A 25552-nucleotide genomic window follows, 5' to 3' on the forward strand; every position below is an offset into this window, starting at 1 on the left:
CTTAACTATTGAGCATTTGTTTCCTAAATCACTTTCTCCAGTTTAAAACAAATCTATTCCCAACTCCACTGGGCTTCTGACTGAAATTACATTAAACAAAAAATCTATACAATTTTTATGATATCGTTTTCTCATTTAGGAAAATGCTAAGTTCATGTCTTATTTTATATTATTTATTAAGGCTATAGTGTTCATCAGTCCTATTTCCTGTTAGATGTTTTCTCTGATATTTTATAGTGTTATTGCCATTGGCAGTAGGAGTAAGAGAAAAATCTCATTTCTACTTCTGATTATTGTTATTATAGAGAAAAAACTAATTTTGATACATACCAGATATAGTTACTCTAGCAAAGTCTCAAATTTTTAGAATTTAAGTAGAGTCTTGTGGGCTTTCAATATAATTTTATATCCTGCAAGTAATGATAATCTTCCCATTGTTTACACTAATTATTTTATTTTGGGGTCTTTTCATTAGCTAAAACTTAAAAAAAATGCCGAATGGCAGTGTATCTTTGCTTTGTTTCAGATTTAATGAAAATAATAGTTATTTAATCAGTATGCTGTTGGTCTAGATGTGTGATCTTTATCAAGTTTGGGAAACTCCACTTTAATCCTTCTTTTATTGTAAATATTATCAAATGTCCCCTAGGCATCTCTTTATTTAAATGATGAATGACACTGAGGATTTAAAAAAAAATGTTGCAGTTTTGTTATAAATACTTCTTCATATGTCAATCTTTTAATATTTTGAAGCACTCAACTTGGACAGATTTGTCCATTGCAGAACTATATCACATTGTCAACCTTAAAAAAGTTATTTTAACAGCAAAACGGATTTGGAAATAGCAGAGGAATTACAATCTGAAACATATAAACTATGGCAAACCATAACCAAGTCAGATAGAAGGAGAGGAATGGTACTTGATGGAGAAAAGGAGGAAGTTGGGAGGGGCTTTTTTGAACCAAAGTCTATTGAATCAAAGTGAGAGGTCAGGGTGGTGAGGGTTTCTCATTGGCTGAGTGTGGTATTTTCTTATTGGTTGCGCTAATTGCACGCAGAAATTCTTCCTGTTGGAGTAGTTTAGGAGGCTTCTTTCTATTGGAAAAGCAAGGTATGTCTCTTCCTGCTGGGGTCTGCATTAATGATGAGTGGTAGTACACAAAAACTGCCCCCTCTGGCCTCCCAACTCCATTTTATTTTATTTTTTTAAAGATTTTTATTTGCAGTAATCTCTACACCCAACATGGGGCTCAAACTCACAACCCTGAGATCAAGAGTTGCATGCTCCACCGACTGAACCTGCCAAGTGCCCCTCCCATTTTAAATAAGGTTTCCTTTATTCAGTTTTACAATACTTGGTGTAGAGCTACTATAATTTACTTAACACCGATCAATGGCTATTTAGATTGCTTTTCAAAAACTCAATGCTGGGACATCTGGGTGGCTCGGTTGAATGTCTGACTCTTGGCTTTGACTCTGGTCATCATCTTGGGGTCTTGGGATCAAGCCCTGTGTCAAGCCCACTGGGCTCCACACTCAGCTAGGAGTCTGCTTGTCCCTTACCCTCTGCTCCTCCCCTGACTGGCTTTCAAATAAATAAAATCTTGAAACAAAACAGTGAAATGCTGTGATAAACACAATTGTGTAACAATGTACCTCTAAATGATTTCTGATTTCACCTTTATTTTCTATGCTTCCTCCATAGAGATGGAAGTGGTAGAAAAGACAAGGTTCATATATTCAAAACTTCTTGAATTTCTGATGTTCAGGCATCACTACTTATACAGAAAGGTGGATTTCTCCCCCAGGCTCCACTTACCTAAAGACATTCTGAGTTGCCCTTCTATATTTTTGAAGCTCTATCTCTGCATCTTCTCGAATCTTACCTCCATGGTCCTATGTTTGGTGAATATCAGGGACACAGCAGGTTTTATCTTTCACTGACTCATTCAAGCATTCATGACCCTGACTCCAAGTATGTGTGGGCGTTTCCCCCATACCAAATCATTCGACACCAGCTGGGTGTCTTATAGTTCAACTCAATTCCAACATTATCTACTCAGTGTAAGATTCCACAGGTTAAGGGTTCAGTCCTACAAGACTACCTCCTGCCCCCATTTCAGGAACTAATTGCAAGTCCAAGTTGTAATCTGTGCCTCTGACCTCACTGGCTATATAAATCAGAGGTCCCAACAATCTTTTCCTTGGATTTGATTAATTTGCTGGAGTGGCTCAGAGATCTTAGAGAAACATTTTACTTACTAGATCATCAGTTTGTTATAAAAAGATATAAACCAGGAACAGCCAGATGGAGATGTACAGGGTAAGGTATTTGGAAATGGTGTAGAGCTTCCATGCTTTCTGTGTGCATCATTCTCCTCCAACCTTTGAGTGTTTACCAACCCAGGAGCAGTCTGAACCCTGGTCTTTTGGGGTTTTTATGGGGGCGCCATTACACAGGCACGACTAATTAAAATACTGGCTTTTGGTGACTGAATTGCATCTCTAACCTTCTTCCTTCCCTGAAGTGGAGGAGGGAATAAGAATTCCTATCTTCTAATCCAGTGGTTGGTCTCCCAGACAACTAGCTCCTATACCCACCTAGGGGCTTTCCAAAAAACTGCCTCATTAACAAAGCAAGACCTCTTTATTGTTCTCACCAACTAATAAATTTCAGCTGTGTGCCAGAACACTTGAAAGAAGACCAAATATAGATTTCTTATTATACATCACAATATCATACTACTCCTCTTAGTTTATACAACACTGGATGGGTTAGAATATAGAAAATTTACAATGGCAATAGCCCTGTCTGCTCTATGGTGTTAGGTAATTCTCAAAACTGTCAATGTAAAGGAATTACTTTGGGAAAAAAGTTTATATGCCTGAATAATAGCCTGTCATGTAAAGCAGGAATTAAGAGGCTGGGGTCCCTAGAATGTGCGGTAATAATAATAACCATCATCATCATCATCTTCAAGACATTAAAGTTCTGATTTAGGGTAGCTCCGGTGGCGCAGCGGTTTAGCGCTGCCTGCAGCCCAGGGCGTGATCCTGGAAACCCTGGATCGAGTCCCGCGTCGGGCTCTCTGCATGGAGCCTGCTTCTCCTTCTGCCTGTGTCTCTGCCTCTCTCTCTCTGTCTCTATGAGTAAATAAATAAAAAATCTTAAAAAAAAAAAGTTCTGATTTATGTTTTTTTGCTCCTCTTGTTGAGACTGTGCTTCATCCTCACCAAAATCCATGGGAGGACCTTTGCCATCCCCTCCCTTTGGGTCTACCTCTACCTGCAGGGATCCAGGCTGGGACCAGCAGCAGAAGGGAAGTTCTTGCCCCTGTGGGATTCGTGCAAGGGCTCCAATGGTTATGCCCAAGGCAAAGGGCCCCGAGTTCCTGCCAAAGAAACATGGTTAGAGTGATATGTAAGGTTGTGTTCTCCTGATTTTAATTTTTACTGTGCAGAAAACAATAAAAAGGTAAAGAACTTTTAAAAAGGAAAAATTACTACAGTGTCTATACCCGAAGACAACAACCACGTCATTTTTCCATTTTCTCTCACACCTTTGTTGGAACTGTTCCATTCAATGGCATTATTTCATTTCCATTAAGGACTAAATACACTTCTATAAATAGACTTAGGAACCTAGTTCTCCCATTTATTAAGTCTGTAAGAAAATGTATTCCAAATTCTAAACTAATTAAAAATGAATTTTTCTGAGCCTTGAAGCTAAGAAAGACCTGGATGTGAACTGCAGTTCATTATTTACTAGCTGGGCAAGTTTTTGAACACCTCTGTTCTTCATTTTATTTCTAAAACAAGAGTAAAAAGTACAAAATGCCTAATACATGGTATATACTTAGTAAATACCAGTTCTTTTTTTTCTTTACAATATCTCCGAGTCTGTTAAAATTTTTTTTCCTTTTATGGCTATTTTTTATTTTCTCATCAATAATGATTTGTTCTGACATTTCTATTTTCTTTCTTTCCCTTTCTTTCTTTCTTTCTTTCTTTCTTTCTTTCTTTCTTTCTTTCTTTCTTTCTTTCTTTCTTCTTTCAGATTTTGTTTATTTGAGAGAAAGAGAGAGAGAGAGAGAGAGGCAGAGACACAGGCAGAGGGAGAAGCAGGCTTCATGCAGGAAGACCCATGTGGGACTCGATCCTGGGACTCTAGGATCATGCCCTGGGCCGAAGGCAGACGCTGAACCGTTTGGCCACTCAGGCGTCCCTCTATTTACTCTTTCATTCGAGATACAACTTAACGTTTCTTTTCTAAGGTGGATTGTCTGTTATCAAATATCTAAATTACTTCAAGTCTGATTTCCAATTAGTGATCCAACTAAAGTGCTCTAATTTCACATTTTGAAGTTTTATTTTTCTAAGCTGCACCAATTAAAAAATACAGGGAACTCTTTTAAATATTGTACACCATACTGATTGGATTCTGACACTACTATGCATTCTTCTGCTTTGCCTACTTTCCATATGGAGAGAGGGGACAGAGGAAGTAGAGGCGGCAGTGGTCTAGTTTCCTTTCCAAGACTGTGGTGAAGGGTACTCATTGTCCTCTGAATCTTTTTGATCCTTCTGTTAGGCATTGGCTGCCCATTTGTACAGACATTTCCAGCCTCCCTGCAGGTAAGGTAAATGCATATAACTAAGTTCTGGCAAATGGATGTGAGCACAAGTGACCTGCACCTTTGCTGCTCTTGCCCTTTTTCTCTCCTCTTTGGCTAGGATGCAAATGAGCAAAACTACCACATTACTTTAGACTTTTTCTGGTAGAAAGAAAAAAAGTGCTATCTTGTTTAAACTATTATTTTGGGCAGCAGCCAAACTCGTGTTCTTATGAATCACAGGGTACATGGGGCACAGAGACTAGAGAATTTGCTGATATGGCTGCCAAAGAAAGTGAAATGGGAAGAAATACTCAGCTTAGGCCAAGGAACTTTGTACCACTTCCTCAAGTCTCTTGTATATAAGGTGTGGAATCATGAATGGGAAGACAGAATTATGTAGTCAGATATTGAGTTTTAGTATGAATTTTTAAGTAAGACTATTGTCCAACAGCAATGTACTAATATGTAATCGCCCAAGTGTACTGAAACAGATCACTTGTTCAGCATATAAATTATCATTTCCATATTTATCTAGGGGAATAAAGACATATTTCCAATCCTCAAAGAAATCGTATCTGTTAAAAGGTTCTCATGGAGGGCACCTGGGTGGCTTGGTGGTTGAGCGTCTACCTTCCACTCAGGTCACGATCCCGGGGTCCTGGGATCGAGTCCCACATCAGGCTCCCCTCAGGGAGCCTGCTTCTCTCTCTGCCTATGTCTCTGCCTCTCTGTGTGTTTCATGAATAAATAAATAAAATCTTAAAAAAAAAAAAAAAAAGGTTCTCATGGTACATTCAAAGGAAAGAAGTGTGGTACAGATTTTTCCAAGTAATATGCTCATGACATTTTACATGGATTTTAAGTAGTATCTTTACAGGTAATGGATTAAAAGTCAAAAAGGCATGTGAGGTAATATTACCATTTTTTCTTCAACCATAAAAAAGTTACACCCATTTTCAGATTTCTTCAGTCTCTAATTTGAATTTAGCAAATTTATCATCAATGATCAATGCAGATTTTCCTATAATAACTTAAAGAAGAGGTACCCACAAGGAGAAACAAAAAAGTCTGAGCAGGAACTGCATTTTGTACATTACTTTTGCTTTTCAGAAGATAAATATCCAGCATTTGCTCAGTGATTTCTGGTATTCAAAGCAATTATCTTGATAATGCCATATGGCATCTATAAGGTATCACTGACCATTAAACTACAGGATAAAAAATACATTTCATTACTTGGAAATATAAAAGCACCATGGAGGTGACTGGGTGGGTCAGTCGGTTAAGCCTCTGCCTTTGGCTCAGGTCATGATCCCAAGGTTCTGGGATTGAGGTCTGCAGTGGGCTCTCTGCTCAGCATGGAGTCTGCTTCTCCTCCCTCGGTCCCTCTTCCTTTCCACCTCTTTCGTGCTCTCTCTCTCTCTCTCAAATAATAAAACCTTTATAGATATGTGTATCTATAAAGGCACCATGAAACTAGGGAAAGTTAAATAAGCATTTGATTCTCAAAAAGACTTTGCTGAAAATGACATGAAGGACAGTTCATTTCACAAACTCAGTTTAGGTGGGACCTCATGGCAGTAGAGATGAGAAGCTGAGAGCAGGTATTAATTACTGGTGGAATAGGAAGGTCCTGGGAGTAAGCAGTGCATGATTTACCAGGGTAATCCTATTATTTATGTCTATGGGCACCTCTACAGCATACAGGACCACCAACAGTATGGGTATGAGATATCCATATCAAATACTATATACAGAAGACTGTTTGTTATTTAAAATATTATTTCCCAGGTTTCTGAGCAAGCAAAACAGCAACTGTAATCTAAACGAAAATGAAAAGAAGAATTTGTAAAAAGTTACACTTATCAACCATATTTGCTGAAAACTACCATGTACCTACTAATATGCTACTGTCCATGTCTGCATTGCATTCTAACACCTAAATACAGTGGTCAACATGCTTACTTTAACAAACAATATGAAGGATTTTGTGAACAAAGTATTAAGGTTCTGTAAAAATGTAAAACTAAAGTGATCTTAAATGTTTCAGAAGGCAACACTACATGACCAAGTTGGCCACAATGGATGCATCTATTTCTTCTTAAAACCTGTTTTCTCTACTGATACTGGAAGGTTTCCAAGTATCACTAAGAATGGTTTAATTAAAATTTCCTGTCAAAGGAATTAAAACAACTATTCAAGAGGGGGAAAAAGCTTAAAAAGCAGAGTACATATTGAATGATTATATTTATGTAAAATTCTAGAACATGCAAATTTATATTTTTAGAAAGCACTGTGCCCAGGGCCTGGAGTAAAGGCAGGGAAGGACCCCAAAGGGGCATGGGAGACCCTGGGGTGGGAGGAAGGAAATGTTCATTATCTTGCTTGTTGGATGGCTTCCCAAGCATATGTACATGTCAAAACTCAGTAAACTGTACTCATTAAATGGATGCAGTTTCTTGTATAAAAATTAAATCTCAATTAAAAACAAAATGGTGAAAACAAAAAAACATAACAAACCAAAAATGAAAAAGCCTAGATTAAGCCTTTCCTGAGAGTGGAGGACAACTCTTCTTTTTAGATCAAGCCTCACAATATCATTATTTGTATTTCCATTTTTAGTACAGCTTTCAGTTGAGGGAAGGAAGAATGAAGACACCCCACTCACTGAATAAATGAACATGAAAGCCGAAGCACTCAGCAAGTTTTAAATTACAGTACAGCGAAGTGGTTTAGAGCGCAGACTTGGGTTTACAAGACACATGTGGGTCTCAGTGCTGGCTTTGTTGTGATCTATAGAGTGGTCACAAAGTCTGTGCCTATGAGGTAACTATGTAAGTTACCTCATATTCGCCCCCCATCATTTGCATTTCTCATGTTCTTCTTCACATCATGAGCTGATGGTTACCAGAGTCCCCTTGCATGAGATTCTGCCTAAAACAGACAATGGGGGAAAAGCAGACTCAGGAACAAGTCTTAAACTTTAGGAGCCTAGTTTTCCATCAGAGAAATGGGAATATGATCTAACTACCATGGGATCAAAGAGAACATGTGATTTGGCATTAGCCATAAGCTTCACTTTTAATAGGTGCTCAATAAATATTTGTTAAAGGAAGGAATGAATGATGAATGAGCTGATTTATTAAAATGAGGGTCAAGTTTGTAAGAGTGTGTGTACATATGTGATGGTTGGGAGGCTAAGAGGTTGATCAAGGAATGAAATAATGTAACGTAGACACACTACAGGAAATCAATTTTCTAATGAGAAGAATCACTCAGTAATGTATATACTATGCTGTATTTCACATAAATCGTGATTTAATGAAATTGTGAAGAGCACCGATTTAACAAAAAATCTGAAATGTTATAGATGGGTATGTTAGCTGGCCAATCAGCCTCTCAAAAATCATGATTACGTTAAAACCATGTTGAGTATTTTAAGAATACTCACTTTTTGGTTTTTATTCAATTTTGTGTTGGTAAACACACTGCTAGAGCAGAACACCTCACAGCTCATTTGCTGATAATAAATCATTAATCACTTTTATAAACAGGTTTAGAGTAACAATCTCTATTTTATTATAAACAAAAATAAATCGAAAAGCTTCCTTCAAGTATACAGTATGCACAAGGATTTCTGCATTACACTGTTTTACATAAAATGTTCTGAATGACAGAAGTAGAACTTCCTACCATTTGAAGGAGAGAGGAGTCAACTGCTAAAAAACCACACACTTACAGAAAGAAAAAAGTTTCAGACAAGACCTGTGATCTCTGGCTACAGGCAGGAGCTGAAACTAGGAACACAGAAGAAACTTGGGAGGAAAAAAACACATTAAACACTCTAAACCGGTTCAGCAAAAAGAGTGAGACATATGTAAACAACTTTTAAGCAAATCTCTTCAATTTGTGGTGTTGTTATAAAGTAAATAATTTTAAATGATTTTCATTTGACTCAAAAAAAGTTGATTTTAATTTTGCAGTTTCTGTTTTCTTTCCCTCGAGGAAAGAATGAAATGTAATTAGGGATTGTTCAGGGATTGTCTGTGAATTTCCTACATGGGGACCTTTATGCCACTTGCTTGTCTGTTCGCCATTTCCAACCAAAAATGAGGCTTCGAATAAAAAGTGAAACCAGAATCATAAAATATTTGGCTCCTTGTTAAAATTTCTTTAAAGGTTTGATGGGTGAGGATGCTGGTTAAAACTGGCGGTGGATTTTAATGATCCCTGCTGTCCTTTTCTCCCATCAAGGACAATCAAGGACTTATAAAAAGTATGAGCTTTGCAACACAACTACTTTAGGCTGAACTACTCTCAGCATCTAGGGCAATTACAGTGTGAGAATCCCTAGGAACTTACTGTAAACAAACAAGCAAGTGTTCAACAACCTTTTTTTGCACTTGGCACCATGACTTAACATTACTATTTTCTTCCATTTTCCTATTTGAGATTTTTATGAAGTGATTACATGTGATAACAATTAAATTTCCCTTTAAGTATGTAATATAGAGCAAAAACACATTCATGACTTGAAATAAAAGCTGAAATCTATAGTGCTAAATCCTAATGGAAAGGTCAAGCATTAGCATCCACACTTGAATATCTCATGCTCTGAGATAATCAGAAAAGTCTCTGAACACTGACTAGGTCCCTTTTGGTGGAGTGACACACATATATCAACAAGCAGCAATGCTATGAAAGAGTTCTACTTTTCCTTAGTCTATAGTTATTTTCTGTGCCAATTTTATTTTACTATTAATGTGTTGAGACCAGTATCACTTTCAGCTAGGCAATCAAATTATTTGGGAATGATAGCCCTTCTTTTTTTTTTTTTTTAAAGTAATGGTAGACATCTACTTACTGGAAACTTTCTAACAATAGATTTTGAGGAAGCTAAAAAGGACACAGTTTAGTACAAACTGTCTTTTACCTTTATTGCTTGTATACACAGGAATACATTATAAAACTCAGTGGGAGGAGGAAAAAAATAACAGAAGAAAAAGTTACCTGCTTTAGCATTTTTAAGAATAGTTTTGATAACTTCTTAGATCAACTTGCTTATCTGAAACAGAGCAAAACTACAATACAATCATGATATAATTCTAATAATCACAGCAATTATGCTTTCATTTTTAATTTTCTCTTCATAAAACATTAATGCTATAAAAATGAGGTTGATGACATCATTGTTTAAAAGACACCTTGTACTGGTACCAAAATGTGATTTATTTTAATACCAACTGAAAAAATAGAGCTTATATAGTCTATTATTTCAATGAAGTTCTTTAATTACTTTTATTTTCAAAGTTGGTAGCAAAGTTATTGTTAACAATATAAATTTTCTCTTTATAAGTGTCGAAATTCCCTTAAAACTGTTGAAAGGCAGCAGGCATTCTAGGATGGGCTTGCAAGGAAAATCAATTATTCCAATGTTGATAAATAGTATACTTGATGAATTTTATATTGACTTCTTTAGTTTCCTTACTAACTTCTCCTGATTTGCCAGGTTTTTTACCCCTTTTGGTTTCATAAAAGGAATCTAAGCCCAAGCCTTTTGGCTGGAGCAATTATTTCCATTTTCCACTATTTCTCTTTATTTTTTCAAATATACACTAAAACAATCCAATAATCATTGCAGGAAGGAATGATCATTTAAGATGGATCGTGTTCATTTACCTTTTAATTTCATTTAAGAGATATTAATATTAGAGTCATAAAATCTTTACAGTTTCAACACACATACACGCAATCACAAATTAAAAATCTTTATATCTTAAAAAAAGGGTTCCATTTTGTTCAATGTATCATAGTCAAATTTTAGTCCAATGAAATATGGTTTTATTACATACAGCAGCCGCCACTTACCTTTAAATATTTTATGGGTGGAACTAAGCTCAGCATTGACTGCAGGATGCTGGCGTCAGAGCCCTTACCTGCAACTGTCCCTAAAGATTCTGCATTTCTATAATGTACCACCAATTATTCTAGATTTATAATACCCTGTCTTCAACTTGGCATATACCATCTTTTGGAAAAAAAATTGTTTTCTGAGATGAGATACAAGAACAAAATCATTCTTGAGGTTCCACCTCGAAAAAAAGACGATGTTTGCACATAGCAGCTAGTTTGATAACCCCTGTTTTTGTTAGGCTAGCCTTCACACAATGAGCATGCATGTACAGCCATGGTTCACTGCATCTGTTTTGAAGTTGAGAACTGCTGCTTATTCAAGTCACAGATGCCCCCATGTTATGTAAGGAGACAGTTGAATTGTATGTCCACCATGAAAAGAAGAAAATAAACGATGAAACAAAATGCAGCAAATATAGGCAGTTGGCATTCAGAACACGCCCAAAGCTAACACTCATGAATTGTCATTATAAGGGCTTTTCTTTCCTTAAAAAAAAAAAAAAAAGAAGTCTGTCTTTGCATATTTTAAAATTTAAAGGTCCCAGAGAATCATGAAGTGCCTTGTCGTTTTTGCTGCTGACTTCTGATGACCTCTAGTTGTTTCTTGCATTGCTGGTAGTAAGTGGAAAGGCTTTTGTTTTCATCTAAAAGCTTTTTATGTTCCTGTACCAGACGAGATGTATTTTGCTGGTCCTTTTCATCCTGGTCCAGTTCTGCAACTAGTTCTTGCCTAAAAACAAATACCACATAATAAAATATTGTACATCTTGTACATGATAAAAAATCCATACTTAGTAACTGATGAGCTTGGCTTGTTAGGGCTTTCTGTATTGACTGTTACACATTTTAGGTACACTACTCAAATATAATTGTAGGCTAGAATGGAAACTATTACCCACTCTTCTGGTGTACCCACACGAACACCACACCACGATCCTTTTGTAAGTAACTGCACTTAGATAATTAATGAACGCAGATAAAATGGCATAACAAAAGTTTCAAAACATTTTACTTGGTATCCCCTTTGTGTAAGAAGAAGAAAAAAGGCTGGGGAAGGGCTCTAGGCACAGGAAAATAACATGTTTTATCATTCACATTCCACTTTTACACTCGTGAACTTTTATTTATGTTTGAAGTTACATCTTATTTAACTACAGTACAAAGTGGGGGCTCATAAAACATTGGCAAGCTAATTAAAATAGATGCTATCAACTTAAATCTATTTCCTACTTTAAAAGTGAGAACAATACAAAGTACCAATTTCGAATGAGTTACTTTTACAAACATTTTCAGGAAGACCATTAGAGACTTTTACAGCCTGATAAACTTTTTAAAGACCCCTTTATTTGGGAGATGTTCAATTTTAACTCCTAAAGTGAAGTTATAAGTGATTAATTAATGATATAAATGAATAATTAATGAAGAGCCTCCAGATGATTTTCTTGTAGTATTTCTCAAAGTATTTAAATAAAATTGATTAAAATTGTCATAGTTTTCGCATTCCCTCAATCTATCATTTCTTTTTCCAGCACAGAACCAACTCCTCGTTCAAATGAATAAAAAAGGAAAAAAGTATAGACTAAATATGTAAAGTAAGAGGTTTTTTTTAAAAAACATAAAGTGTCAACAGTTCTACAATTAGCTCCACAATTTGCAGACTCAAATATTTATTTCCTATAGAGCCTTTAAGGTAGAGTTGAAATCATTTAACAATAAGTTGTGATAGAGCTATTTTTTCTTTTTTTTTTGAAGTACAAACGGAAACTTTCCACAAATTACTTCAGGAAGCAAGAAATTTTCACTTATTTAGATTAAAATCAATAGAGGGAATCCTATTACCATGCCATGATTTTTTCCTATAGCACTTCATTTCAGTTCCCTCTAAAATGAGGATCCATGCAGAAACTGAAGTTTTTGTTTTTTTTTTTTTAAGAATTTCAAATAAAGGAGCATGAAAATTGATTTTCTTAAAAAAGGGAGGAGAGGAAGGCAAACTCAATAACTCTCAGAAAAACATATGCGTGAGTATAAAACACCTTATAAAAACACTCATGGGTATAAAATAAAGTAATCCTACTCTCCTAAATATATACCTGGAAAGACTATATCAATAAAACATTTCTAAGATAAAGTACAGTTGAACATTAGTAAATCAAATTATTTTACCTATGTCTAAGGAAACAATAAATCATTGTAACTATAAATCTAACCAGCTTCTGGTTTCAAAATTCTTAGAACATGAAACACCAGTTTATTTTCCTTAGTTTTAATATAATACATACAGCCAATGGGTTGAGTTTTACATGAAAAACAGCCGAAAGTTCCTTCAAACTTAAAAGATGAACACATATAAAACCTCCAAATTGGAAATACAGTTGACCCTACAATGAGATGAGTCTCAACTAAATGGATCCACTTATACATGGATTTTTGTTCAGTACTGTAAATGTATTTTCTTTTCCTTATGACTTCCTTAATAAAAGCTTTTCTCTAGCTTACTTTAAGAATATAGTATATAATACATAAACATATAAAATAGGTGTTAATTGACTGCTGATGTCATTGGTAAGGATTCTAGTCAACAGTAGGCCATTAGCATTTTTGGGGAGTCAAAAGTTACACATGGATTTTTGAATGAGTGGGGGTTCAGCACCCCAACACCCAAGCCGTTCAACAGGCATCTGCATGCTTAATGATTAGTTCTAAAAATTATCAAGCTTTCATGTCTTCCAACAATATTTCATCTTAACATATTTTAAACTCAAAATACTAACGTGTTTATTCACAAAAGATAACTTACTTTCTCTGTAATAACAAAGCAATTTCTGTTTGAACTTTCATATATTCTTGTGCCATTTTACAATGCTGTTCAAACACTGCCATAGATTCTTTGGAGTTTGGGCACGGTGCTAGAGGCTGAAAATAAATCAGGACTGTTAAAACATAATTAAATCAAATCTTAATATCAAGCTGAAAGTTAAGACAGTGACTGTGACATGTTTTTATAGCACTAAAGCAATGGTCTTTTAAAAGTAAGTGTTAGACCATGGCCTAGAAAATTTCAGTGTCCTTTTGTCAGAGTTAACTCAGAACTTAAATTCACACTTGCTGTCTTAACACTTTTGTTGTTACAGAGAATCATGACTATAGAGTATCACTCGCCTCTGGTTTTACATTTCAGGTTGTCAAACCATATTATACGATAAGTTTATGGCTTTCATACTCATGAGGAGACACTGAAGTGTATTACTTATGTTTTCAGTCACTATGAACATGAGACATTGACAGTGTATCATGAAATCTATTAAGTACAAATGAGCTTATGCAAATTTTATATTACAGTACTAAAATTAGAGATCAAAAATGCTATATTCTTGGCATTTTCTTTCTTTCCTTTTTTTTTAGAGAGCAAGAGAGAGAACCTCAAGAGGCTCCATACCCAGCGCAGAGTCTGATGTGGGACTTGATCTTACAACCTTCTGATCATGACCCAAGCCAAAATCAAGAGTTAGATGCTTAACTGACTGAGTCACCCAGGCATCTCCTATTTCTTGCCATTCTTTTTTTTTTTTTTTTTTAAAGATTTTTTATTTATTCATGAGAGACACAGAGAAAGAGGCAGAGAAGCAGGCTTCATGCAGGGAGCCTGACATGGGACTCGATCCTGGGTCTCCAGGATCATGCCCCGGGCTGAAGGTGGCGCTAAACCACTGAGCTACCAGGGCTGCCCTATTTCTTGCCATTCTTAAACAAAGATATGGAAGTGTTTTAAGACAATTAAATATCTTAAGAACATATGATTTTGCCAACTTCAGATTTGATTAATTTAACTGAATGAATCATTTTAACTTGATTTTAGAAAGTTTAAGTAGGCCAACTAAAAGCATAAGTAAGTGAATATATGATGACAGATATAAACACAACTGTCAGCTTTCTAGATAACTTCTCTAAACTTTCTAAGGAAATAGTAAACAGTCACTGAGAAGGCAATTCTTTACCTGTAGTTGGTGATCCAGTGTAAGATAAGCCATTGGGATAGAGTTATCTGATCCATTGGTATCTGGAATTCAAGTATGTATTTTATTTATTTTCTATCATAAATAATTATAAGGACAAAGCAAGAAAGCATGCATGAGATATTGGCATTTTTTTTTCATAAAATAAGTAATACATAAAAGTTATTACTACTGGTAATGAAGAAAGTCTATTCTGAATTCTAAAGGTAAAAGAGAACATCCAATTACCAGATAATCAAAATGCAACCATACTCTGATTCAATTTAAGTTGGCTATAAATTGTGTAACATTAAAGCTTATAAGCCCTTGTTCAATTAAAAACAAAAACATCTACCCCTGAGACTAAATACTACATTATATGTTAACCAACTTTAATTTAAACAAAATCTTAAAGGCAAATAAAAAAAAAACAGTGGTAATGGGACCTTTATACTTTATATTGTCTTCACTGACCCTACCTAATCAAACCTCATAGCTCTCTTTCCTTAATCATGCTGTGTACTATAAGGCTGTGTCAATTCCCTGAATACTAGTGTTCTTTTTTTTTTTTTAAGACTTATTTATTTATTTATTCAGAGAGAGAGAGAGAGAGAGAGAGAGAGGGAGAGAGGCAGAGACATAGGCAGAGGGAGAAGCAGGCTCCATGCAGGAAGCCTGACGTGGGACTTGATTCCGGGTCTCCAGGATCACACCCCGGGCTGCAGGCGGTGCTAAACCGCTGAGCCACCGGGGCTGCCCTGAATACTCGTGTTCTTTAATGAAAAAAGGGGGAAAACAAGAGACACATTCTCTTCCAGTAGATTATCTTCTATTTATACAGATTCTAGCATGAACCCCCTCCCACTTCTCCTAATAAGAATCACTGTAGAAAATGGAAGATGTTTTTGATGGGAGTATGAACAGTATGGAAATTATAGCTCAATGTCATGCACAAAACAGCTGAATGGGTTAAATCCAACAACCAGTCGATTTTACCAAAGTATTTTGAACAGACAGCTTTTGTTTGTATTTCAAAAGAGGTAAACTGTCATAACAACTTGCATGAGTCACATGGGATTAACATTTATGCCTCCAGAAGCAGGCAGGATAACTGTGAAGTAATAGGATCTTTTTATTTCAGAAGTAGTTGCTTTCCCACTGTTAGGAGAGAGTAAATGAGTTAAACAAGTGAACTGTTCAGCCCTTTCCCTGAGAAGTAACTCCTTGAAAGAGTGGTGCAGATAAAGACAAGGTCGGGCTGACAGCAATGCACTGCATGCAATGCAATAAAATAATAGGACAGTCTGATGGTTCAGTAACTTCAATAATTTATTATTGACTGATATTCTAGTTTTCTTTTTCAAAGCCATCGTGAATGTGCTTACAAGTAACTCCAAAAGCTAAGCTAAATCAAATGAAGTAAGATAATGCATGTAAGAAATACCATGCAATGCTAACCTATATGGTAAGCACTCAACATATGGTGGTTATTATTACTGTTATTGCTGTTGTTATTTATACTAAATGGAGAATTAGGAAGGAAGAGTAATTTTATATACTCAAGTTTGTATTTCAGTTTGAAAAAACATTCAGTAATGTTTACTAAATACTGGACAGCAATAAAGAAAGAGTAACAGTGTATTGCCTAGTAGTCTTATCTGCCCAAAAATCATATACTAACTGAAATGGCTGAACAAGAAATACACTTAACTTGTTATTTCTCTGACCAACTCTTTCCCCACCCACATCAACAGTTTCAAACTATGTAATCTCTAACAAGATTACAACTGATTAAAGATTATTTGCCCCTGACTTTATAGGAAAAATTAGTCTCTTGAACTCTTTCAACGTTTCTATTCCTATTACTCTTTCTTAAATCTTTCATACTTGATATATCTTATTAAATAAATACTCTGTGTCTGATATGTATTTTAAAATTAAGTATACCAGTGTTTCACAGTACTCAGGGAATGGGGAAAAAAAAATTCAAGGATTGTGCTATTAACTATTAAAACACTCAGCTTTGTGCTGAAAATTTAGTAGTGTCTTAAATTTATTAAATAAAGTATGATGATTTTTTTAAAATTTTTAATGTGCCAGAATTATGACTCTAAGATTGCAAGCAGTGGGCCATGTATTATACTTCCATCTTTGCAAATAAGAAAAATTCCTCAGTGGGTTTTTCCCCCTCTGTGGCTCCCTCTACTGTGTCTAGTCATTTCTCTCACTAACTGCTCTTGGGTATACATGTCTTTCTCTATATCTAATATATTATAAATAGAAATCCAAGAGCACTCAGTATGTGCTATGATTATTAAATTGATAAGCTTTTTAATTTTTTCCAAAAATGCATAAAAATCCCCCCTTAAAAAAAAAACCTAATTAATTAGGTTATTTAAACCTATGTATGTACTTCTAATTTTTTCCTGAATCAGGGGGACTTCAAAGAAAAAGTCTTCACCAATATGTCTTCCCTGTAATTTACTGATTAGCTTGATTATCAATACTTTTTCTCAGAAATTGTGAAAAGCTGAACTTCATTAAATATAAGCTTAAACCAGTATCAACTTCTAAAATTACATACAAAATTATCTAAAAATGATAACCACAAGCTTGCCGTATTTCAAGGCAAAGCCAAAATCTAGGTCAATTTTGGACCTTCGCATGATTTCTAGTTATTGGTATTTTAGGTCACAGAAAAGAAAAACATGAGATTGGGGTTGAAAGGCTGGAAGAGAGAAGCAAAGAAGAATTTTTATTTTACTTTCATGAATTTAGTCATGTTGACTGGTATGGCCAGATTAGTCTAGGCTGAAGTCAGGAGGCCTTGCCAAGGTGAGCGCTAGGTCTTGTCAAATGTTGTAATGTCAGGGCAACCCTCACCAGGAGGTTGAAGAACCAAAAAGAACTAATATTACCTGAATGTTAATGATCAAATTGGTCGAGACATTTCCCTATCTACCTCTGAGGAGAGGCACATAGTGATGAATTCTGCACATGTGCTGAGGTGAGCAGTGAATGATCTGGACAATCCTAGGTTGGGCTATGCTAGGGGTTAAACACAGAGGAGTTTTTGCCACTACTAAATTTAAGCTTACTAAAACTAGAGAGTACACCCCTGGCTAAACATAGTTGTATCTTACATGAAACAGAAAAGCTATTCGGTTAATTTTTTAAATTAAATTGTGAACTTCACTAAATCATGCCAAAAATCTATAAATACTTATAGTAGTGTTTTAGCTTGTAAAAGCAGAAAGCTGACTTTTTAATTTCAATTTAATTGCCACTATTAATAACATAGTTGATCTTACATAAAATCCCAAATGGTTTCATTTTCCAAGGTTTAAGGAATCATCTTTCCCTCTCTGACATAATAAAATATAAATAATAAATTTTCATAGAATGATACTACTGAGTATTTATCAGGGAATTCTCTTAATGCTAAGGAAAAGTTAATTTCACCATGACACATAATTTCCTGCTTGCCCATAATAAAAGTATTCCATCATTAGATTTTAATACTAGTATTTTGACCAGTTAGTCATTCATATTAGGGAGTTTTAATTAACTCTTAAAAGGCTTTTTAAAAGGTCTAGTTAACAGAAATTTTGTAACTGAAATCAAATCCTCCCTACCATTTAAAAATGATTCAAAAAGTCAATGGTCAGAAAATTTTTTTCTCACTGACATACATGGTATCTTTTATGTTTAAAACAAATGACTAAGACGAAGATGATTATTTTTATCATTCTGCTGATTTTAGTTATTTAAAAGATAATGGACTTTACTACTATCATCCAGTAGGATGGATCAAAAATAGGAAAATCACGGACGGACTTAAGTATCAGGAATATAGTATCTTCCTCTCTGCAGTGACCCCAAACCAAAACATCTTCAATATACATTTTTTAGTATCCAGGGAAAAAAAATGCAGAAGGCAAGACAATTTATCTCAGTACTTAAAAACTCATCTTTAAGTTTATTGCTAAATATTTGATTTTATTAATATGAAAATCTAAACTACTGTAAAATGCCTGGCTTTATGAAGATCAGAATCATGATATAAATAAATAAAAACAAATACGATGAATTCAACTTCTTAAGTATAATGAAGAAATACATTGGTCACCTGTGGAATCATCAGGAGTCCAGGGATGACTTCGAGTTGGCTTTTCTGAGGTTGGTCCTGAGGTAGTGATCATTCTGACGCTAGGACTGGATGACCTACTGCTTACCTATAGGAAGAAGTGACAGAAGGAACAAAATATGATTTATATGTGGAAAAAAAAAAGATAAGAAAAAATTTTTTATTATAAAGCAAAGGATAGACTTCCATTTCTATCATGAGGTCCTGAAATACTCTTGCAAAAAATAAATCCTCTAAGATTTTACACACACACACACACACACACACATACACACGTATATACACAAACATAAAAAATTTATATGCACTCATGTATGATATCTCTTAAAATTGATGAGTCTTCAAAAAAGTAAGAGAAATGCTCTGAGACCAGAAATGAAGCAGAATCAGGAGTCCGGTAAGTATTTAAAGCTGTTAGCCCCGGGAATTTCAATTGAATACCAATGATGTAGAGCTTTTGTATTGACTACCTTCTACACTCACAGGAATAGGCATTATGTCTTGGGCCTTTCCAGGAAGGGAGTAAGACTGGAGAACTACTGTGCTTAAAGCTAAAACCCAAGAAAAGCTTCAGTCTTGGGGAAAGAGTAAACTAAGAAGAAAGATCTATCCTACAAAAGCAGAGAGCAAATAAATTTGTCTGTGTTGGGAGTGGCTCTGGATGGAGGGGAGAAAATGTATCCAATGTGAATTCACAAACTATTTCCATAATTTGTGGATGATACAAATCCCAACCACAACCAAACCCAAGCAGATAAAATAACAGAAAAACTACAATAATGAATTAAACATGGGTCATTTGTAGTCAAGTTCTAGAAAACAAAGACAAATAGAAGATAGCAGAGACCAGCCTCTGAGACAGATTATTTACAAACCATACCAGTGAGATTCTCAATAACAAAAAGGAAGCTAGAAGAGTGTGGAATATCTTCAATAACTACCAACCTAGAATTGTTTAGCCAACAAAAATGTAAAGAATGAGGTCAAAATAACATTCTTAAACAAGCAAAAATGGACTCTATTATCCGTAGGCTCTTATCATAACAATTTTTAAACCATGTACTTCAGGGATAAGAGAATTTTTCCCTGACAGAAAGGCCAAGTTGCTATCAGGAATACTGCTAAACAGAAGGATGAATCTATACACAGAAAATATTAAACATTGGAAATATGACTAATTTACAAAATTACCAAGCAAACAAATAAATAAGACAGTACTAAAACCTGAATAAAACAGTATAAGCAAGAGAAGCACTGATTTAAAAATCCTTATGTTGGGGATCCCTGGGTGGCTCAGCGGTTTGACGCCTGCCTTTGGCCCAGGGCGCGATCTTGGGAGTCCCGGGATTGAGTCCTGCGTTGGGCTCCTGGCATGGAGCCTGCTTCTCCCTCCTCCTGTGTCTCTGCCTCTCTCTCTCTCTCTATCATAAATAAATAAACCTTAAAAAAAAAATCCTTATATTGAGGATAAGGGTAAAGCTATTAACGTTAGGTTGAGTATGAGTGTTAGAATTCCACAGGTAGTTACTAAAGTAATAATAATATATGGGATTCCCAAATTACAAAGACAAGTAACGGAATGAGAAATATATTTGTTCAATTCAAAGGAAAGCAAAAAGGAGCCAAAAAGGGAAGTAAGAGAAAGCATTAAATAGAAGGAGCAAATTTAGCAGTAACCGTAATATAAATGGATTAAAATCTTCAGTTATTTAAAAAAATCAAACTGTCGGGTGGATTAAATGCTCTTTATAAGAGATATATCCAGGAATCCCTGGGTGGCTCAGCGGTTTGGCGTCTGCCTTCGGTCCAGGCATGATCCTGGAGTCCCGGGATCAAGTCCCACATCGGGCTCCCTGCATGGAGCCTGCTTCTGTCTCTGCCTCTCTCTCTGTGTCTATCGTGAATAAATAAATAAAATCTTTTTTTTTAAAAAAGAGATATATGCAATTCACAGAGTAGAGAAAACAGGAAGTTAAAGGATGAAAAAAGATAATCAGGCAAACCTACCCAAGAAAAGTTATGTAGCTAAATTAATGAGAGAGAATACATCTGAGGGTTTAAAAAAATTACTAGACAAAGAAATAAAATGATTAGTGAGTCAATTCATTATATAACAATTCAAAATTTATATGCTCTACCTATTATAAGATATATCATATCCATACATAGCTTCCAAATGGACACAGTAATAAAACTGAAGAAGGGACATATTCACCACAGTGAGATATTTGAACACTCCTCTGCAAACCATTTATAAAAGCAGACCAAAAAACAAAGTACAACATCAGTAAAACCTGAACTCCATAAAAAACAAGCTTGATCTAATCATATAAATGAATCATGTATCGAAAAACTAGAGAATATGCATTCTTTCTGAGCACCACGGAATATTTATAAAAACGGGTCATGTACTAAGCTGTAAGGCAAATTTCAAAATTCCAAATTTTTAGATGAAGTAAACTAGAAGCAGTGACTAGGGATTTAATTTACAAAGACAAGAACAAAATTAGAAAAAGAACAAAATCATCAACCTTCCCTCAAAAGTTACAAAATAAGAATGAGAGAATATAATTTGGTGCTTAGTAAATTAAAGATAAAACAAAAAATCTGGGGATCCCTGGGTGGCTCAGTGGCTTAGCTCCTGCTTTTGGCCCAGGACGTGATCCTGGAGTCCCGGGATCCAGTCCCACATTGGGCTCCCTGCGTGGAGCCTGCTTTTCCCTCTGCCTGTGTCTCTGCCCCTCTCTCTCTCTCTGTCTCTCATGAGTAAATAAATTCTTAAACAACAACAACAACAACAACAAAAAAAACCACTCATAAAGTGAATACTCAAGTTTCTATACATTTTAGAAAATACCAAGCCCAGAGGATTTATAGTTGAGTTCTATCATTTTCCATCTTAAAGAAATTATTCTAGAAAAAAGACAGTTCCTCATTTATTGTTAAGTCAGTAAACCTGACTAAGAAACAAAGACAGAATAAAAAACTGCTAGCCAACTTCACTGATGAAAATAGGTACAAAAGTCAAAAGTCCTAAAAATTACATTAGCAAATGGAATTTGGCAGTGTAAAAACAGTAATAATAAAAATCTTTTGAGAAGTTGAGGTTATCCTACAAATGCAAAGGTCACCTGATGCTAGGAATTCTATTAATCCAATTAATCATATTAACAGATTAAAGAAGATAAATCTCATTAAATGCAAAAAAAGCATTTGACAAAATTTAATAGCCATTTATGAAACTACATTTAACAACTTGAATCTCATTTAAGAGAACATAGTTTCTTAGCCAGAGAAGTGGTATTTATAAAAAGTCTAGAAATATGGTAGCACAGAAAATGGCACTGTGGGCTGGTGGATGACACAGGCTGGTGCTCACAGGCAAGGAGCACACAGGAAGACTCATGGGAATCGATCATGTTCCATTTCTTAAGTTGGGTGGTGGATTCATGAGCATCCATTTTATTATCAGGCTTCAGAACTTACATATTACATGTACTCTTATTTATGTATTAGTGTTATATATATTAAAAATTCTCAAAGGACATATAAGCTAAAAATGGATTTTATAAGAATCTTTTTTTAAAAAAAGCACCTTTTTTTTTTTTTTTCTTAAAGCGTTACTGAATACTCTGTAGGAGACTCAAAAAAAGAGTAAGGAGTTATACAAAGTAGAACATAAAAAAGTACATAAATACAAAAGAAACTTAAACAGAAACACTCAAAGATTCCAACAAGTAAAATGACTCTCTACTACTACTATAGAAATTAGCAGATGTGAGTTCTAACCATGGTGCAATGTCTGATTTAGTTTACTTCAAGAAGTCTTAGCTTCTTTATCTAGAGAGGGAGTGGGGTTGGGTAAAGGATGTGGCAACTTTTAGTACTTTACCCACTGCTAAAGTTCTATTATTTTAAGACTTAAAAACTCACAATGAATTGAGGATAATAAAAATTAATTAAAAGGCACTTTTATAACAATTTCAGAAATAAATCACAAAATAATTTTGCAAAGATTGGGCAGCCCCGGTGGTGCAGTGGTTTAGCGCCGCCTGCAGCCTAGGGCGTGACCCTGGAGACCCTGGATCAAGTCCCATGTCAGGCTCTCTGCATGGTGCCTGCTTCTCCCTCTGCCTGTGTCTCTGCCCACCCCCTCCCCCCGTGTCTCTATGAATAAATAAATAAATAATCTTAAAAAAATAAATAATAAAATTACAGAAAAGGAAGATTAAAAAAATTTTTTGCAAAGATTGATGGACTATTACTTTCATCTTGGGTACCTATTGAAATTGCTTCAGAAATTCCAAAAAGCTTTTCTACACCATAAACAATTTTTAACTCCACATCAGACTGGTCTTTCAAAAACCTTAGTTTATTCATCCCACATTTACAAAGATGCCCTGAACAATGTTCTTTCTGTTTTTCCCTCCTCCTTGCTAATTCTTCTTCATCCTATAGGGCCCAGCTGAGGTTCCCTACATTAAATGCTCATTCTTGCCACATCCTTGGTTTTCTGCACACAAAAGCAGACCCTGTGTTTGAAGACTGCTTTGTTCTAGCAGTGTGTGGAATACAAAATCTTTATTTACTGGTTGTTAATGATCAATTCTGGAATTCTCACCCTGGCATTTCTGACCCTCCAATGACAGATTTTACTTTCCCTATCCAGATCATCTCCCCTTTGACAATTCCTTATGTCCCTCTTTCTCTTTCTACTTTTAATCTGGACCCCATATTCATTCAAGGAGTATCTGGTCTAATGCAAAGAACAAATGTGACAACTGAACTATATGAAACTGACACCTTTACACATCAAAACAGTTAAATACCAGCAAATTCACATGACTGTCTAAAACTTTGTGGAGACTTAAACTCAAGTGTGAACTTGAATAAGTAACTCAGTCTTTCGGAGCCATCATGAGCTAAATTTACATCCATAAATTAGTTAACTAAGTCTTTATATTTCAAGAAATTAGTTTTTTGATGAATCACAATATGCTGAAATGTTCATATTAAAAAAACTAAAGAAATATTTAAAAACAAGCCATAACTGTATTTCTTTAACACCTGAAAAATATAAGGTATAAATAAGAGGATCAGGTAACATTTGAGAATTTAAAAAAGTTGAGCTAGTTTATGGATTAAATTTATGTTACTATTTGCAAACTACTAAGAAGTCTTACTTTATAGTAGCTACTTAAAAAAAAAATCATTGGTCAAATTCTTATGGTCATGTATGCTCTCAAACTATCAAAACTCATTTGAGTTGCTCCTTTCTTCAAGACATTTACAATTACTTTATTCTATTCTTATACAAATTGTAAAGTTTAAGAGAGACAGAGAAACTTGACTTACCACAAGGATTGGATATGAAAATGGTTACAAGAGTACAGAATGCCACACTGCAATTTAAGGCAGCAAAAGAATACGAAGCCAAATTTAAACCAGAGGGCAAATTACAACCAGTAGACATGAAGCAGAATTGGACTTTGCACAGAACTTTATCTCTGTATTTATAAAAAGGAATTGGGAGTTATTTTACAGACAAAAATAAAGCTTTGCTTTTTATATCTCACCTGAATGGGAAAATATTTTCATAAGTCAAAAATTCATGGCCAGTGCTACTATTTAGACTGACATTTAAGAGCTATTTAAAGCCCTCAGTTGCTAAATTTATACAAGCACAAAACACAGAGATTAAATGTTGATTTGATAATTCTGCTGAAGTAACATCTGAATAATAGCATTAAAAAGAAATGGGTATCAAGTTGGTGATGTGGATTTACAAGAGCACTTCCTCCATTAGGACAGTCACAGATAATTCAATTAAATCTATACATGACAGATAATATTGAAAACATCTGTATTACAATCTGAAGGTATAGGATCAAACTAATTTTAGCTTCACTATAGTTCATTATAAGGAAATTTTGGAACTTTATTATTCTTATTCCTTACCTTCTAAATTCTTGGAAATTTATTATTCTTACTACATAAGCCTCTGATTTAGAGCTTTAATAGAAAATTATTTGCACTGAAGGAGGTACAGACTGAGGACAGATAAAAGAGGTAGTATAAAAAATTATATTCCTTAAATAAGTAACAACTGATATGTGATAAAAGGCCTTTAAGGCAAATACTTTCTATGACCCCTAACACAAATTTCTTTTACAATATAAAAGAACTGAATGCCAATGGGATTTTACTTCTTTCCCAGTGGTATTTTTGTTTTCTGGATAGCAATATACTATACTGAGAGCAAGGAAGTGGTAAGAACCTTGGCAGGTACATTATAGGGAAGCAGGTATACATAATTAAGCATCTACAGTGTGTCTGTAAGAACCCCAAGAGGTGGGTGTTATGGTCCCCACTGGTACGTAAGATTGCTGAAGCTCGGGGAAATTAAAGAACTTATCTAGTGTCACATATCTAATAAAAGTATATTCTAAAGTCCATATAAAAATACAGTATTCTCGTTCTCTAAACAATAATAATTGCATCATTTATGGTCATGATTTTCACTGACTGGTGTCCTCACCAAGAGACTTCCAGAAAACAGATCTATATTGGATAAAACTCCAGAAAGGGCATGCAGACATGCACAAAAAATGTGTAATTTTAGTGAAACATAGAAAGGCTCATCCAGATATATAATAAATAACTCTGTGTAGACATCTGCAGGAATTTATTATCAAGGTGAATTTGCCTTGCTCAATAATATAATACAAGCTAAAACTTGTCATCACTGAAAACTATTTAAATAATGATAATGCAGACTATCAGAAGTCAAAACACTTGAAATTGGAGAGATGTAGGACTACTTTAGCATGCAATACATTCAATTCTACATGCAAGACAGAATGACAGAGTGTAGTTTGTG

At 34.9% G+C, this 25552-nt stretch overlaps 1 protein-coding gene across 4 annotated transcripts in view; it reads right to left on the reverse strand.

Annotated features, from left to right (window-relative positions):
• Positions 1 to 1664: 1664 nt before the first annotated feature.
• The window catches only part of MAP3K7 (mitogen-activated protein kinase kinase kinase 7), a 76626-nt gene continuing 52738 nt past the window's right edge, over positions 1665 to 25552 (reverse strand). For 2 of the 4 annotated variants that reach the window (XM_025444968.3, XM_025444967.3), the window contains 4 exons: positions 18655 to 18760; positions 14529 to 14590; positions 13331 to 13446; positions 9529 to 11260 (listed from right to left, as the gene is read on the reverse strand). In XM_025444968.3, the coding sequence (XP_025300753.1) occupies positions 11080 to 11260; positions 13331 to 13446; positions 14529 to 14590; positions 18655 to 18760 (465 nt within the window). In that variant the 3' untranslated portion in view covers positions 9529 to 11079. Of the gene's footprint in view, positions 3146 to 3287; positions 3394 to 7460; positions 7552 to 9528; positions 11261 to 13330; positions 13447 to 14528; positions 14591 to 18654; positions 18761 to 25552 lie in introns of those variants that run through there. The other 2 variants (XR_007401301.1, XR_007401302.1) reach the window with 2 other exon arrangements.

Source organism: Canis lupus, chromosome 12 (assembly GCF_003254725.2).
Source record: "Canis lupus dingo isolate Sandy chromosome 12, ASM325472v2, whole genome shotgun sequence".
In the NCBI taxonomy this organism is placed as follows: domain Eukaryota; kingdom Metazoa; phylum Chordata; class Mammalia; order Carnivora; family Canidae; genus Canis; species Canis lupus.